This window comes from Cherax quadricarinatus, unplaced genomic scaffold (genome assembly GCF_038502225.1).
Source record: "Cherax quadricarinatus isolate ZL_2023a unplaced genomic scaffold, ASM3850222v1 Contig2460, whole genome shotgun sequence".
Classification (NCBI taxonomy): domain Eukaryota; kingdom Metazoa; phylum Arthropoda; class Malacostraca; order Decapoda; family Parastacidae; genus Cherax; species Cherax quadricarinatus.
Genome location: NW_027197486.1, coordinates 37,987 through 56,968, shown reverse-complemented (window position 1 = coordinate 56,968; position 18,982 = coordinate 37,987). Strand labels below are relative to the sequence as shown.

Here is an 18,982-nt window from a genome sequence, read left to right as displayed (position 1 = left end):
TTCCTTTATAAAGTTACTTTCTTCAATACCCTAAACTGAAGGATGAAAATAGCAGTTTATAATTGACAAGACCTTAATACTTGTAAATATTATATCCAGAGAAGCAGGCAACAGTGCGATTATTCATTGTTACCACAGATTTCTCTTGAATAGTTTTTTTCACTTTCTTCGACACACTGGATTTTATCCTTTGCATTTTGTTAGTCCAATTTGAACCTTTCGAATGCAGTTGGTATCGTTGAGGGCTCAAGAAATGGCGCTAATATCTTTCTTCCGGCAGACACGTGTGATTTCGGCACCAGCCCGACTATTTCGCTGTGTAAGTGGACCAACCTGAAGGTGACACAGCTTCAGTGGCAGGCATCCAGTGGCCAGAATGCTTTCTGGTTAGGTGGCCCACAGGAGGATGTTTCTTATGGTGACACCCTGGGTGAGTATGGTCAAAGAACCCTTACAAAGAAAAAGGTAAAATGTATGTATACAATAAAAAAAAAAAAACACTAAACACCTTGTCGCAAATTTTGGAATTGTCTAGGTATTATTTCTACTGCCCTCGTTTGCAATCCTCTACAAATGACATACCTAACCCTAGCTACAAAAATTCATTTATAATCTCTTACGCTGATGACGTCACACAACTAACCACAGCACTCTTAAAAAAATAAAGCCAGCGGAAGAACTCTGTCAGATAACCAAAAGCTCCAGTGGTGGGTCGTCATATGACAAGACCCGTGGCAGGAAACAATTGTCCTGTTTCCTGACATAATCAACGGAAAATAGGAAACTGACTAAATCACACAATGGTGTATTCCATCATTCAACAATAAAACAATATATTCATTATCTGTACAATGTTTCTCGCCTATCTGGCTGCAAGGAATTATGTCTTACATTACACAGGCTTAGCATGCAAAGTTAAGCAAGTGTGAAAATTTTCTTGGCATGCGGCATTCGTAGAGACTGTATATAATTTTATACAATAACAATAAAATACATATGAGTTATATATACATATGTTGTGCCGAATAGGTAAAAATGTAAGTGACAGGGAAATAGACTAGAGCAGTGTAATTTGATCTTTTTTTTTTAATGTCGACCATTCCTTGTAAAGAAACTGAAAATAAGTTGTCTACCCGAAATGGCAACCATTTTTTTTTTTCTAAATTTATTTAAAAATTTAAATTCCGCTAAAGGAGAGCGAGGAAAAAAATGGGTTGCACTTTTATTTATTTTCCATTCTGTATTGCAGTAGAATTTAATATATAACTTACAGTTGAGAAAAAAATGTGTAAATTAACATAAATTGTATAAATTAACACAAGAAATTAAAGAATAGGTATAAGTATGTATGCTTCTTTGCAATTCAGTGGCTTGACTGATAATAAACTTTGACTGCTATCAGCTGAAATTATGACATCACACTCTCAATTCTTCAAAACTTAAAAGCAAAAACATTTACTCAATGCTTTGCTGGACTTGCCTTGATCATCCACTGGTATTTCTCAATACTATATGTCGTAGTCTGGCATGAAACTATAACATTAGCCATGATAAATATCTTAAAATTTACCCGAGTCATGCATGCGCCTTACACCTCTGGAACCTGTCCTGATCAATTGATTATACAAGTTAAAATTGGTTGCATCAGCGACTTAGAGAAAGTTTGCCATAAACTCTCAAATATTGTCCACCCCTCCGTTCACCATGAGACTGTCGTCCACCTTATGTAAAAGGTTCTTCACCCCCGGGTAGACCGTTCACCTAGGTTGAATAGCACTCGACTAGAAGAATATCAATTCCGGGGTTATCTTCTTCAACAAGAATCAAAGCACTCCAAATCATCACAATCTATTTAGCACTTTACATGACCAATCATCACACCTAATCTGCGTTTACTCCCATGTTTATTAACAGCCACAGTAACTGTTAACCAATCACCCATTATACTTAACAACAACTAACATTTTTACAATAAGAAAGATCACTAAACATGGTACCTTTACTTAATTCTTACACAACCAAACTAAACCAAATCCAGTAAACAAAGAAACCTCTGGCACTACCTTATACCTCAGGGTAACAGCCTGTGTGCCCAAGATCAAGGGGTCTGTCTTTGAGACCACCTGTGTGGGAGAAACTGTCAAGGGTAAAGGAGGGGAACTAGGTTGGGTCAGTGGTTAAGCAGGTAGGTGACTTGGACCTGCCTCGTATGGACCAGTAGGCCTGCTGCAGTGTTCCTTCTATCTTGTGTTCTGATGACTCTATTATTATTCACCATAAATGCATATCAACTCAAAATTTATCCCAGGTGTTTTAATACGAAGACATTTTTAACTGTAAACACACAGAAAACTAAGAATGTCAAATAATGTTTATTAGGTTTATGGCATATCGACTGCACGTTTATGGCATATCGTGCACTTGTACATATCAAGAATTATTTAATTCGTAAAATATAAAATACACTCTATACAGACACAATCTTTCCAGTAATACATTGTGTAAACATTATGTTGCGTAGCTGCTTTATATGCACCGGTATTAACATGAGTGATTTACCGTGAGGTGGTGTGACACATGCTTCTTCCCTAGGAGGATACTCGGTGTTCGAGACTTCCCAGATACCTGAGCGCAAGATCGGCCAGCCCGCCTTCGAGTCTGCCATGCTCATGTCCCCCACCAGAAACTCCACGGGACCCAAAGGAATGTGCATCAAATTCTGGTAAGTCTGACGAATGATTTATCTTTTGTTCTTTCCACCTCAAGTATCTCTTAAGCTACTTCATACAACCAGCTTCCTAGCAATTTCTCCCACCTGCAGTGCTCCTCATCCATCTCTCTCACCTGCAGTGCTCCTCATCCATCTCTCTCACCTGCAGTGCTCCTCATCCATCTCCCACCTTCAGTGTTTTGTACACCTCTTCATTTTTCCATTTGTGTCCAATTATTGTTTGTTCCCTCTTCCCCTGCATAATTCCCTCCCTCCCACCCTTCCTTCCTTTCCCTCTCATCACCTGTGTGTGCGAGTACATGGAAATGAGCGGGATAGTGAGATCAGCAGTCCAGGAAGTACCTGCCCCAACACCGATGTATTGTTTTAGCACGTAATATATGGCTAGAATTATAATGGGACATGAAGACAATGAAGCGCATAAAATAAAAAGAGGGGCAACTACACACAAACACACAAAACAAAAAAATGACCGTCATTTACCCATGATCCCATGAAGCTTCCTCGTTGTGTAATACCAACAATATAAACCACAAACACGCAGGTCAATCGACCGGACATTAGAATAAATTGCTGGTATTACAAGAATCGTCTTGAAATATAACAAAATTTTAGTCCAATGGCCGCTGCGATTGATCGGGATAGGCTAACGTTGTTAAAGAATAGGAAAAGATGAAGATTCAGTGGTCAGTGACACGAGGCGAGATATCGTGGAGGATACCGTTGCAATAAGACAGGGACACACACACGAGGATATCCATATATATAGAAATGGGTAGACAATTAGCTATACAATGAAACTACAAATATATGAAGTGGCTCATTTCTACAATATATAAGCAGTGGGGTCTGATAAAGGTTCGCTGTGACCTTCGAAAGTCATATGTTGAACTAACCGCTCAGGCGACACAGAGAGAGGCTAGTGATTAGTTTTAAAGCTGAAAGGTGGCGAAAACGTTTAAGTGGGACCAGTAGTAGCTTTACAAGCAAGTATTAATATGTTTGGTTGGGGATATTAGTTGTTTGGGATAATGTAAGCTGAAAGAATGAAGGTGATCAAAAAACAACCATTTTTTTTTACACTGAGCTGTATCTGAATTCTAGGTTCATCCCAGCAAAGAATAATAAGATTCAATCCTCAGCATCAGTGCCATTCCTACCACCATTCACCAAGACTTCCAGCCTCACTGTATCCCAGCCTTCCAGCAAACTATCCTTCCAAATGCCCAGTCAACTCTCCGCCCAATCAGTTATCCAACAGACCCTAAAGCAAAGCCTTCGAGCCAACTATTCCCAACCATTCCAGGTTTACAATCAATTATCCACCATGCTTTCATGTCACAGTTTCGCACATCTGTTTTCTAGGGCTTATTATGTCATACTCTCTTGAATATAAACTTCAGTATTTCTTCTTCATTGCTGTTGTTGCTTTTGTCTTGGTGTGCGAGCGCTTGTGGATTCTTGAAATCATTATCATTATTATTTTTATCATAAAGTTATTATTATTGTTCTTAACTTCTCAGCTTTCCAGCCAACTATCCACCTAGTTTCCCAGCCTTCCAGCCAACTATCCACCTAGCTTTCCAGTCTTCCTGCTAAGTATCCACCTAGCTTCCCAGCCTTTCACCTAACTATCTACCTAGTTTCCCAACCTTCCAGTCAACTATCCACCTAGTTTCCCAGCCTTCCAGCCAACTATCCACCTAGCTTCCCAGCCTTCCTGCTAAGTATCCACCTAGCTTCCCAGCCTTCCACCTAACTATCCATCTAGTTTCCCAACCTTCCAGTCAACTATCCACCTAGTTTCCCAGCCTTTCAACCAACTATCCACCTAGTTTCCCAGCCTTCCAGCCAACTATCCACCTAGCTCCCCAGCCTTCCAGCCAACTATCCACCTAGCTCCCCAGCCTTCCAGCCAACTATCCACCTAGCTTCCCAGCCTTCCAGCCAACTATCCACCTAGCTTCCCAGCCTTCCAGCCAACTATCCACCTAGCTCCCCAGCCTTCCAGCCAACTATCCACCTAGCTTCCAGCCTTCCAGCCAACTATCCACCTAGCTCCCCAGCCTTCCAGCCAACTATCCACCTAGCTTCCAGCTATCCACCTAGCTTCCCAGCCTTCCAGCTAACTATCCACCTAGCTTCCCAGTCTTCCAGCCAACTAAATATTAGCCAGATCGTCCGCCCGCAATATCTAACAGTTTTCTATTTTACTTTCTAAATTGGACGAAGGTCCTGATGAGAATATCTGGGTGCATTACAACCGTAATAACTTCTTCTTTTTACCATCTCCAGGACAGTATTTGGAGGCGGAAATAGATCCATGATTCGGCCCCTTGTAAATAGAGAACTATATACCATCCGGGAGAAAGTAAAATAAAAGGCTGAATTTGAAGTACAAACACATCGAGAGTCCTCCTTAGGTTATTGATTTATTTTACTGGTAATTAAACTGTTAGTTACTGTAGAAAATGCTGCCAGTTTTAAGGTAGATTTTACAAATGTACTATCCAAACCTTAACTCTTAACTCAAGAATAATAGGATAATCATAGAGAAATCAACACGTTTAAACCACGTCAGAGTAAGGTAAGAAACATTTATATCAAATCTTACCCCGCATTACGTCAGCAAAAACAAGGAAGAATGAATAACTGAGGAATAGACTGGAGCTACAAGAAATGAGAGAGGCCGGGACACGGGGCCACGAACAGGCACACAACCACAACTAGATGAATATACGGCTGAAGACGTGGAGAGGTAAAGTGCTGGAGGAGATGACCTGCACTCAACACTAATTCCAAGTGACCCTGAGGACTCAATACAAACTCTTAAGTATTAGAATCCTTAGAAACCGGTATGATGTTCGCATGTGTTCAATATAAAAAAAAAACGATTTCGTAAGAAACAGTGCTATACAAGTCCGAAAGTATGTGCTCTGTGGTGAATTCTACCTTTCGGGAGTCACCATCAGGAATAACAGAACAATAAGAGGAGTTATATTGTACAATATAAACGATTTAGCATTAGCCGAGTTAAGACTGGACAACATGGCAAGTTCGGTACCTGTATAATGTTATATAGCAGAACAATATGTAAACTCATTATCAGCAAACGTTGCAAATAATTATTCAGAACTACACATTCCTTGTGTGCCCAATGTTAACTATTGTAATCAAGCACGAACACTACACTTACAGAAAGTCATCGCATCACTAAAAAATAAATAAAAAAATAACGCAGTGACGATAATCATTTCAGAATTAAGTAACCTTAAATATTAAAATAGTTTGGGAGAAAGCAAACAATTAAATTTCAAAAAGATATATTACAGGAAGAACTCTTCATTATATTCACGATACTGAACAATTTGCTAACCTCCAATCATTTTTCAAGATATCACACGTGGCAACTGAGAGAGGTAGTGACTATAATGTTTTCGTTGCCGAAGCTGTGACTAGATTTTGATTTTGCCACCGAATTGGGTAGTTTATTGTGCAACCCATATCCATCCTGTGAACGGTAGCGCAAGAACATATGGAGCTGTGACTAAACACAAAGAACAATTAACTTGTGGAACCACATAACCATCAAGGTAGTCGAAACAAAACTAAAAACATATCGTATTCATCTTTTAAACTCAGGTGGCAAAACTCAGAGAAAATTAAGAAATCTTTTACAATCTGCAGTCTTTTAGAGTCTATAATCTTTTCCTCGCCAGGTAAATATATTGAACAGATGTTCTCCATTTTCTACTGTTTCATGAATTTCACCTCTTCACAGTATTTTTTATCATTTACATTTGACAATTACTGCTTGGGTAGGTACTCGATGGCTGGGCTTAGCCCAGACCGCCTGCGGGTATTATTGCACCCGATGATGGGCAACGTGAGCAGCGGGGGCTCTGTGGACGACATGATGAGGAACTACGACGGTAGTGGTGACGAGGTGCTGTGGGAGGAGCGAGACATGACTGCCGGAGACTGGAAGGAAGGACAGATCGCCTACGCCTACGGCAACACTCACTCGGTGAGACATTCCAATTGTGAATTATGTTTCATTGGTGTGGAAAAAGAATGAAGGTTAATTTAGAAGATTTGACATAACTAGTGTGTAATACTTTGGTATAATGTAGCAAATAATGTATTAGTTCTTTTAAGTACTTGTGAAGTATGAGAGTATTTTGCATCTAAGAATGTATACTGTACTAAGAGCATAAGAATGAAGAAAAACTGCAATAGACCTTTTGACCCATTCTCGACAGGCCTAACTCACACCCAAACACATCCACTCGTATACCCGGCCAGTGTGCATTTAAACCTACCTAAGATTCTCGCTACCAATCACGCTAACAAGGAAAGCGTTTGTTCCACTTCTCTAATTACACTGCCAAACCAGTACTTTCCAACATCTTTTCTAAATCTGAAATGATCTAACTTGAATTCATTGCTACGAGTCCTGTCTTAGTTAAAACACTTTCAACATGTCAATTATATCCTTTTTATTTATTTACGTTTTCCATTTGTACACTTTAGTGACGTCCCTCCTAATTCTGTGTGTTTCCGGAGAATGCATGTTATTTTATCAGTGTTAATCGACAAAAGTGGAGGATAATCCAATTCCTTGGACCAAGAGTCCCTTCACCAACATCAAGGCACCTCAGTGAGTATTCCACGGAACGCAATTTCAGTGCCCTAAGCCTATCTTCATAGGAAAGGTTTCTGAAACATGGGAGCAACTTCGTCATTCTTCCCTGTATTTTCCAGAACATTCATGACCATTCTATAATATGGGGACCAGAACTGTGAAGCATAACCTAAATGAGGCCTTACCAAAAATATATAAAATTCAAGTATAACCCAAGAACTTCTATAATTTAAACTTCTTGATATGAAGCCACAAATTCTATTAGGTTTACTGCGAATACTTATACACTTGTCAGATATCTGTTAATCAAAACTCATAAATTTTGTCAACATTCTGTTAAGGATCCATATTATTTAGTTTACAATTAGTTTCTTTTCCTACGATTTAGAACCTTACATTTGTCCACCATGAATTACATCTGCCACTTCTCTGACTTCATCAACTTGTTCAGAAATTGTCTGAGGGCCTATTTTAATGTCATCGGTAAATTACTTGTCCCTGTTCCATTATTTTTTTTTATATTTTATTGAAAATACACTTCATTACAACAATGAACCCTGTAACCAAGGGTGAAAAACAATTAAATCATAAAACATACAATGTTGCACCATACCGGCATACACAGTTTACCTATAACCCATTACATGTGACAGACAAAAGCTAACAGATACACACTAGGGATACATATAACTGAACATACGCTCCATTATTTATGACGTTCATAACGAATGCGGTATACAACAATACATTAGCAATCATTTTTGAGGAAATTATAAAGGTATATTATACTAATGATAAAGTGCTGTGTGCGAGTACATCAGCAGGAATGTTGATATGTGTAAGTGATGGTCTGCTGGTGAAATGGAGTGGATTCAATCCCACACAATTTTTTCGACAATTTATAGTCATGATAGCTTGAAATTTCAGTTTGCATAGATGAAAGCGAAGGTTATGTATGAACTAGCGTTACAGTGACTGTAAATATCTTTCCACAGCCACGATGGAACCTACCTAAAGCTTGCACATTCGCATGCACTGCTGCCCTAGACAAATGGATAGCTCCAATCCCTCTCTTCACTACTCTTCCTCACTTCGACTTGCTTCTTTCCCTCCTTTACACTGCAGATGTCCTCTTGAAGTTTCAATAGTCTCTAGGCCTATACAGTGAAATACTTGATATCATTATCAATCGCCTTACCGATGTTTCCCAGCTTTTGTTCCCACTATGTAAACTGTTATAGAATAGGATAGCAACACAATACTCATGTACCCAATTTTGTTTAATATAAAACCTCTCCCATGCGGGTACGGCACAGTTGATCTTCGAGGGCATCCCGGTGGACACCAGCGACCTCAGTCGTAGGTTCCGGGGCTACATCGCCCTCGACGAGCTCAGCTTCGCCGACCCCACCCAGTGTAGTGTCTTCTGTAATTTTGAAGGTGGCACCTGTAGCTGGACACAGGACACAAATGATGACTTCGACTGGACTCTGGTAAATATCGTATCAATGTTTACAATTACATGCTTATAATTACCGATTTGTATTTACAGGAATAATCTTAGCATATTAGATATAAAAATCTTTCGACAACAGGAAGGTCATTAAGACAATGTCTAACTCATAAAATAAGGAATAAAGAAATCTCTGAATTTATATAAACTGAGAGAAACGTCTTTTGGTATATATACCCCTCTACAAGAATTGAGCAGACTACTCCTGAAAATCGTAATAACCAGACTATAAACAACTTACGAAATGGGCCGAGTTCAAGTCCATGGCAAGCCAATCCTAAAACTACTAGCCCAATGGTCTTATCACTTTTCCATGCGGATTTAAATTAATCCAACTAGGTATATTCGTAGACACTAGAGAGAGTAGCATGGGACGCTAATCTTAAGTTTATAGGAATAAATCTCATGCTCAGAAGGCAATGACGAAATCTAGCTCTTCAAAGCCTTTGTTAATGGCCAACGAAAATCGTATTAAACGACTGTTACCACTCAAGCAGCGAGTAGGGTTCGAACCCATGGTCAGCTAGTCCTATAACTAGATGGGCAGTGCTTCTACCAAAAAATGAAGTCTACTTTGTCACACCCTTTTATTAATTTATACGTAATATTTTCCTATCGTGTCTTTCAACGAGGACATTCACAATACCTTACCATTGATTTCAGTACATGTACTAGTCTTCTCTGCTGTATCGTTTTCAAGACTTTCGCAGCCTAACAATATTCAATTTGTCCGCCATTTTATTTGTGTGATTCATGCTTTGAACTAGTCTTTCATTTTGTTTTACCTTCTACCACATCCCCACTACCATTTACCACTTCCTCGTCGATATTTACCATATACCCAACACTTTATCACAGTTTCGCTAATATTTACCATCATTTATTATAGCAACACCATTTACATCACCACCCTTTATCACAGCAACATAATTTACAACATTCGTCAGCATCAGTTATCACAGATGATAAATAACAATGCAATGAAGTTTTTACTGATACGTTTCGCCCACGAATTAGTTTTATCAAATATATGATGACTTGATGGAGCCTACCAGTTGGTGAAACACTGTACCTATAAAAACTTTCCTGCACTGTTTATTATTTGTCAGCCTCCACCACCAGTAACAAAATCCCTTCCTCACTCTTATCCATAGAGCCGCGGGAGTTTGAACCCGTCAACAGGACCACCTCGAGATCGCTCCTCCTTCGCCAAGGACGAAATGATGGGGGGGTACGCCTTCATCGATTCCGGCTACCCGCGAAGGCCTGGGGACAGGGCCAGGCTCATGAGCCCCGAGTTTCAAAATACCAGTAAGTGCACCGTGGTAGTAACTCTTCAGACTTATAACGAGGGATTAGATTTTGCCGTCGAAGGATTTAATTTATCGTGCACCGTACATATTTATAAATTATTATTTTACTTGTTAGAAGCAAATTTACGATACTCAAAATTTCTGGCAACTTATTTTTACTAGGATACTTTTGACATGACATATAGGCTATTGTACTATCTTTATATCCTTCTGAAAGCGGAGGACTTGTAACGACTGTGGTTTTTGAAGTTCTGCGGGAATAAAGATGTTAAATTAAAGAGATACAGGAAGTTATTAGAGGAGGTTATTTGAATGAAGGGCTTAAGAGGGACTTACTGGAATATAGAGCTTAGAAGGGGTTCCTGGAAAGAAGGGCTTCAAGGATGGTTATTGGAATGAAGGGTTCAGAAAGGGTTACTAGAATGAAGGGGCTTAGAAAGATTTTCTGGACTGAAGGGCTTAAAGTTACTGGAATAAAGGGCTTAGAGGGGGGGGGGTTAGTGGAATGAAGGGGTATAGTAGAGAGAGATTATAGGAATGAAGGAGTAAATATATTTGAGGAATGAAAAGGTTACAAGAATGAAAAGGTTAAATTAAAAGAGGAGTTACTGGAACTTGAGAATTACACTTATAAATTTATGGTTACAAGAAAGTAATATTTTACATTAAAGACGAGTTACTAGAATGAAAGGAGTCCAGTAACATGGGGTTAGAAAGCGCAGAATTAGTGGAATGAGGCAATATTAAAAGTGTATAAAATAATTAAGACTAAGCTAGTGAAGAATTAGCGCAGTAATGATTTTCTCCAACGAGTGACAAACCTAATGATGAGGGGAGACAATATCAACAAGCACCGCCTCGAATGAAGTGCATTACATTCGCCGGAAAGCGTAAAACCCGTAAGTGTCATACAGCTCCTGAGGAATGGGAGGCAATCTGGTTTGATTTGAGGAAGGGGAGGTTGGCTCCAGTTCCTTAGATCAATACCCCTTCAACATCATGGCATCCCTTGAAGGGGTCTAGTCAAGAACCATATAAGAAAGAATACTATTCATTTTTTTTATTTCCTTATCTGAACTGCAATGTCTCTTCACTCCTTTTGTTTTAGTTTGTGTAGTGTTAAACCCGTGTGGGATATTCAGCGCAATTAGCAAGCTGGGTCAATCCTCATCTGTTTAATTAACCTAAGACATTCACGTTACCATTTAGTATACATCTGTATCTCTCCTTAGTTTTTTCCTTACCTGGTTATCATCCTCATTTTACTTACGTCTCCACTTTGCTAACATCCTAAGCCTGTATTAGGCTATAAATCCTTATTTTTCAGCAAGCAGTCTCCTTTGAGTGCGTCACAATTTTATTAATAGCCTCTTAATTTCCTGTACTTTTTAACTTTTCACCCTTATCTTTATTACGCACCTGTCAAGTGAGTACTGTACATCCCGTGAGGTACGTATTTCTTAAATGCATATATGCTCAGTTTACTCTAATCCTTATTTCAGGAATAAAAATCTTTGGCTGTATACAACCGACATGCAGCCTCAATGTCCCTCTGTGTAATCGAAAGGGTTTGCCTCATCAACCACCTGTAGTAACCCCGCTACCTCTCAAACAGACCCGGACAGTCCTATCTGCATGCGATTCTGGACCCACATGTTTGGCAACGGCATCGGCACCCTGCGCGTTATCATCTATGACGTGAACACCGGCAAGGACAACGTCATCTGGAAGATATCAGGCGAAGCCGGGAACGCTTGGTACCAGGGCCAGGTGCCTATATCGTCCTCCTCGCCCTTCAAGGTACCACCAGACTCTGTTGAGCTGCCCACATTCAAGGTACAATCGGAAAGCCAAAGCCGGAGCTGCCACTGCATCTACGAACACACCCCGGGATGTAGTTTACGTTTGTGTAGACTTAGGATATGTAATTATGAGATTAATAAAAAAAAATAAGCAGCTGTGTAGGCTAAGATTGTAGAAATTAGATTATAAAAACGATAAGGGTGGTACAGACTAATCTTGTAAACAATATGTTTAAAGGCAACATTGAAATACGCAAGATAAGACATAAAAATATTATGACAGAAAACTGAGATTAATACGACAGAAGATAGGAAGGATACGAAGAAAAATAGAGCGTCTTACTCCATAAGTGTGTTATTACAGCGGTAAAGTAAATATTAATAAGTAACATTAAATGCAAAATACTTAAAATGTACAGAACATATAACAGTAACGCGGATAACATAGGTTTTAAATTAACATTTTATATATATATATATATATATATATATATATATATATATATATATATATATATATATATATATATATATACATATGCCCGGTTTACGTAAAACATGGGAAAAAATAATTCATTCAGGACACTACTAGGGAGTTTTTTTTTTTTTTTTAATGGGAAGTAGAGCCTAGATAGGGAGACAGTAGATGCTTAATCAATTAGAGAATACATGACAATTTATCATGTCAGGAGACACTTGTACTGTTTCCTGTGGTAATTTATTAAATTAAAATAGATGGTTTTAGAAAAATATAGTTTTAGATGATACTATATTTGACTTCTTAATTTCTGCGGATTGTTTACAACCGAAGGGAAATCTTCAATACAGAATGTTAAATATTTTGCATGTTAAGAATCCGGAATTTCATAAATATTCTACATGGTTAGTTTTTTCCTTATCACAAATCTAGGCAGAATTTACAGAGGCGAATAACAAGTGATGAATAAGAGGAATAAAGTGTTCGATTTGAAACAGTGTAGCAGTGACTAGGAGAGTTAAGGTCACGTGATACAAAGACGGTGGTGGCATAGATGCACAAATAAAAAAATAAACATAAGAGGGAAACATATTTTAGTAAACAGGAATAGCATAAAAATTATGAAAAAAAAGTAATAGATTTTGATGTCGGGATGCGCATGATGAATCAGATATCTATACAAAAAAAAGGCAACACACACAGCAAGATTTGCTCCACAGGTAACTCTCAGTTACACCTTATAATTCACACTCGGTTTACTAAATTATACTTCAATTCAAATAACTGTACATAATTAAGAGAGGAACATTATGAAGACGTTTCGGTTCGTCCAGGATCACTGTCAAGTAATGACTATTGTCAAGTTACAACTATTGACTTAAGAATGTGATATGACTTGACAGTGGTCAAGCACAAATCGAAACGCCATAAGGCTTCTTTCCTAAGTCTGGGTTGTGTGAATTGTTCCAGCCAGGATATTGTGACTTTTATTCTTGTTAGTTCAGGTTATAGACTTCATAATCCTATGTATGCCAACCATCTTGAGAGGTACTTAATACAGCTAGATTTTCACATCAGTAACCCTACTACCTCTCGTAATGATTAAGGTAGCCACACAATACTGATGTACCAAAATATAAAAGATCACTTTATGGAATATTTTCATGATAGGCAGTGGCTGACACCTGGAATATATCTGAGGGTAATCAATCACATCTGGAGACCTGTAAACCTTTATTACACGTTTGTTAAGTCAAGGATATCTTGTAATGAGCCTTATTTCTGCAGAATGAAGACAAGTCATGCCATACCTTAAGTGTTAAGTCAGAACTTAGCTACGAGTGAAGCAAACTTACGGACACAAAATACACTGGCTTTTAATGTAACTTTAAGCGCCGGAGTATAAATAGTAGTTAAATAAAAAAAAAAAGTCTTTACGAAAGACCATGATTAGCACGAAGATAATAAAATGAAGGGAATAAGATAATGTAAAACTATTTAAAACTTATTCCGCGCGATGACAAAAGTCTGGATATCTTTTTTTATTATTATTAACTGAGAGTTACCCGTGTCATTCAAAAAAATGACGCATGTTCATAGTTACGTCGTTTAACCTATTTATTACATAATTTTTACACTGGAATTGGCTTTCTTTGAGTATATTGTCCCGGGTATTGTGGCTGTTGTAATGTTCGTTGCTTTCACCTGCTAGTCTGAGATGCAGTTGGCGGAGTGTGCATGATAATAGTGCTTGCCTGCCTCGCTGGTTAACTCACCACCTGCCATGCTTAAATCACGTCTTTCGTTGCCATATGTAACTAATCAAAAATAAAAATTTAATAGTTTCGTTACAAAATATGCATTATAACTAAAAACGCTAAAGGCACTTAAATTATACCTTTAAATATACACATAACACACTAGATTAGTTTTTTATAAAATTTATTTTATATACGATTCTGAATGCATCGTTTTAAGTATATAACAAGTTTTGTTTGTAAATGTTCTATAATGATAAATGTTAGTTTTGTGATCGATAATTGATAAGTTTGTGTACATTAAAAACTGACCGTTGGTTTACGGTTCAGATCGTGTTCGAGGGTGTGGTGGGCAACAACAACCTGGGAGACATTGCCATCGACGAGATCACTATTAAGCAGGGAGCCTGCCCCAGTGAGTACCTACTTTTTGATGTTTCTACATTTTCCTCTTGAGTACCCATTCAAGGTTCCCAGTTCAACGTGCGCGCTCTTCTACATAGACATACGTGCTTGCTGGGGGAGGAGGGTAGTTATGACCACAAAAGGCATTACGTTTCGAAACCATATTTTTTATTTGCCCCTCGGTCATCTGCAATAAATGGTGTGCATTGTATGGGTTTTGTATATAGTAACATGATCAATTGTCTAAATACTAAATGTAACAATGCATGGTTTCCAAATAAATTATTTACCATTCATCCTTTTTTCCAGGCGCACCTCAGGTGGCTGCGGCTAAGAGCGGAGACTGTACTTTTGAAGTAGACGAGTGTGGGTGGACGAACCCAGGTCCTCGTGACAGAATGGATGAGATGGACTGGGTGAGGACTGTAGCTGCCGATAGCCGCGTACCCATTCGAGACCACTCCATGGGTACACAGCAAGGTAGACATCCAATGTCTCTGTCTTCTCTTTCACTCACTGAATAAGAGCTTCACTGAGATTACATCAAATCAGGCTTATCAACATATGTAAGATAGTGCGACGGCAGAAATTTGTGATCGTCTCCATCAAACAGAAGGCTTACATGGCCCTGGGATAAACAAAGCTATCTGTTTAATAGATTCACATAAGAAAATACAACTTTTTAAAAGCTGACGTTTAAAAAACTATTTTAAACAAGGTTCACAAGGTTGAAAATTAGGAATGTTTTAAGTGGTACGCTGATACCGAAAAACTGTGTAATAGAATATCTGAACAGTTTCCTTTAATTAATCAATATCCTGAATTGTACACAAGTAAAGAACAGTTTGTTAGGCTATTGACATAACAATCGGGTAACGACTAGTGTGTAGGTTACCTTACTTACGTCTATAAAAATTAATATTTATTCATTTAGAGCAAACTGAAAATAAACGAAGTTGAGCAAACTGAAAATAAACGAAGTTTTATGTCTGCTAACGCGGTTCAATATCTGGTTACATTTGTGGCACCCGGCTCCTGGTCCATCCTACTAGTCATGGCAAGATGGTCCATTTGAAGAGCAGCCGGGTGTTATTTCTCGGTTGTGGGCTTCATGATCCACAGGCTTTACGAAATCCAAAATCATTTACTGTATCTATAGTTTAACAAGATTTGTGGCAAATAAAATGTACGTTTAACTATAATTTATGGAGCGATAAAGTTCATGGTTTTAATCATGAAGTTCTGCATGTTCCTAGTGACGGGTTATAAAGTTCTGTATTAGCAACATACATACAGTAGTGTTTTTATTATAAAAGTTTTAAAATCGTGAGCGGTAGTTTATGTTCTCATAGTTCATCCTGTGAGTGGCTGTTTTATTGTGCACACGCAGCTCATCCTGTGTAATGTAGTTTGTGCACCGACGGTTCATCGAGCTACTAGTCTGTCGTGCCCCGGAGCCCCTAGATTAAAAATACAGTATTTTATAATTAACAATGAAGTTATTGTGTCATGTCACTGATTACCTTCTCATTATATAGTAATTATTTTACATAATTTCACAAAGTGCGTATATATATATATATATATATATATATATATATATATATATATAGATATATATATATATATATATATATATATATATATGTGTGTGTGTGTGTGTGTGGGGGGTGGTGCATGCAAGGAATTCGCAAGAGTAGGCGAAATATACACAAACACTGATCTCTGGCCGAAGGAGACTCGAACCTACGAACGAGGTACGCAGTGCTTTACCATTCTCACCACACTGGACAATACCTTGGCGCCTAGCTCACGCTAGACGTTGATCCAAGGCAGCCAGCTTTCAGGGAGAAGGCTTACAGCTTTTCATCTCATCCCCTGCATGCATCGACCAACTAGAGATTTTAACAATGCAAGGAATTCACAAGAGCAGGCGAAATATACAAAAACACTGATCTCTGGCCGAAGGAGACTCGAACCTATGAACCTTGGAACAAGGTACGCAGTGCTTTACCATTCTCACCACACTAAACAATACCTTGGCGCCTAACTCACGCTAGACGTTGATGAGGGATGAAAAGCTGTAAGCCTTCTCCCTGAAAGCTGGCTGCCTTGGATCTGATAAAGAGTTTGCAGGTTCGAGTCCTGCTGTGGACGTAGAGACAGTGTTTGTAAATAATTTCGCCTGTTTGCGAATTGCTAAACATATATATACATGTAGTGCCGAATAGGTAAAAACTGGTCAATTAGCAAGAACTCATTTAAAATTAAGTCCTTTCTAAAATTTTCTCTTATACATTTAAAAATATATTTTTTTCTTTTATGTTAACGTGAAAATTAATAATCCTGTACCAAAAGCACCTTAGAAAACTTACCTAACCTTATTATAACACGCGCAATTTAATTTAGCCTAATCCAACTAAATATATTTTAGATAAGTTTACAATAATTTAATAATAAACAATGAAAAATATTTTATTAGGCTAAATTAAACTGCGCTTTTTATAATAAAGTTAGGTAAGTTTTCTAAGGTTCTTTTGTTAAAAAAATATTATTTTTTACATTAAAATATATAAAAAAAATATACCTTTGAACGTACAAGAGAAAATTTTAGAAAGGATTTAATTTTAAATGAGTTATTGCTAAATGACCAATTTTACCTATCCGGCATGACACAAACACACACACACACACACACATGAATGAGTGTGTGTGTGTGTGTGTGTGTGTGTGTGTGTTTAACGTCCTACAAAACTGAGCAATAAATTTAATTTATATATAAAATTTACCTTGCTGGCTGCGAGATTAGCTTGTCCGTCTCAATATTAGCGGACGGAGGATCAAGCCTCCACCACTTTTAACGCTGAATGACTCACACGGTTTTAGCGCTTCAAGTAAATATAAAAAGTAAATGAAACCCAAAAACCACAGTGAGGTCTAATGTGATTAAACCTGCTAGTCTTCTGAACCTTTCCTAACTTCATCTTGTCTATAACCTGAGGTTTGTCCGCTATATCGTAGCTTTAGAATTTAAAAATTAATTTTTTTTTTACTTTCACTAAATGCTAATCTTACTGTGATATTATTTTCTTTAACTTTTGCTAAGCCTACTCTTATTTAAGCCAATCTCTAATAAAATTTACGTTTCACATTATTCAGTCCCAAGCCTAGGCAAAGTTTTGTATTAAACGTTGCTTAATAAGGAAGAAAACTCTCCAACTTGACATGCAACAAATACCTGCGTGTTAAACAACCCGAGCATTATTTCCTTGTTGAAACAACTCCAATGAAATCAATCTGAACTTCACGAAAGTTGTTTCACTGATATTAAATATTAGTAAGAGAACTCAGGCTAACCTTACATATGTTGGGTAGGATTAAGTTATGTCAGGTCACATTAAATCACGTGAATATTTTTATCGATATATCAAATATTTTTTTTAAACATGTTAAGGAACTCAGTTTTTCCTTAACTAAAGCTGTCCTGAAAATGCGCGGTGGGTAGGACACTGTGGCACTGTTTTAGCTATAACAATGACATAATGACCTAAGCATGAAGAAGATACACCCATATTTTTCAATAAAATATTGTGCTTCACGCTTTATAATCACAATATAACCTAACCTACCCACATCCTTTTATGAACTAGACACTGTAATGGCACGTCTTACTTTGCCTTACCCGTCTAACCTAAATCTTCTTTTTTTTCGCATTAATCCAATTTAAACCCCTTTCCACCAGAGCCTTGAGTTAACCTTTGAATATTTACTTCTTCCACCTCAACCTAGTGTCTCACCGCCATTCCTAGCTTAGTTTGATCTACATCCATTCTAACTAATAAGTGTTTCCCGGCGTATAGGGTCAGCTGCCCGCAGTGCCACTGAACAAAGCCACGGCAAGTGTTTATCTACTATTGTTGCTCGCCTTCACAGTGCTTGAGGCTTCTTTACCCTAGTTTACTTGCATCATGACCACGTAGTGAGTAACATGTCACGCTTTAGTTTACACTTTAGGTTACTAACATATTCGCTAATCTTACATACTTGTTCATATTCCTTTTACTAGCACTGTATTTTATTTATCGAACAATATATCTTGTATCTTTTATGCTTTGACAAGATTTCTCACGTATTTTTGTTTACACACAGGATTCCCTTGCCTGTTGTTCACATTCAGCAAACAACAGCATATTGTAGCTATTATTCTGTTTTACATCGTTGTCCTACTTGTATTTACAAGCTTTGTTATTAACACTCGTGAAAGCCGAAAACAGAAGAAAAAGCTATGCATGTTTAATAATAATAATAATAAAAATAATATTTAGGCGTTAGGAATGG

The 18,982-nt window shown here is 37.9% G+C and overlaps 1 protein-coding gene across 1 annotated transcript in view; it reads left to right on the top strand.

The window, feature by feature from the left end:
* Positions 1-204: 204 nt before the first annotated feature.
* Positions 205-18,982, top strand: part of LOC128693171 (MAM and LDL-receptor class A domain-containing protein 1-like) — a gene marked incomplete at both ends in the record, with an annotated part of 52,485 nt that continues 33,707 nt past the window's right edge. Inside the window, 9 exons of the mRNA XM_070081358.1 lie at positions 205-430; positions 2,593-2,722; positions 6,554-6,758; positions 8,693-8,869; positions 10,044-10,200; positions 11,818-12,002; positions 14,570-14,654; positions 14,954-15,124; positions 18,505-18,540. Coding sequence (XP_069937459.1) covers positions 205-430; positions 2,593-2,722; positions 6,554-6,758; positions 8,693-8,869; positions 10,044-10,200; positions 11,818-12,002; positions 14,570-14,654; positions 14,954-15,124; positions 18,505-18,540 — 1,372 coding nt within the window. The remainder of the gene's footprint in view (positions 431-2,592; positions 2,723-6,553; positions 6,759-8,692; positions 8,870-10,043; positions 10,201-11,817; positions 12,003-14,569; positions 14,655-14,953; positions 15,125-18,504; positions 18,541-18,982) is intronic.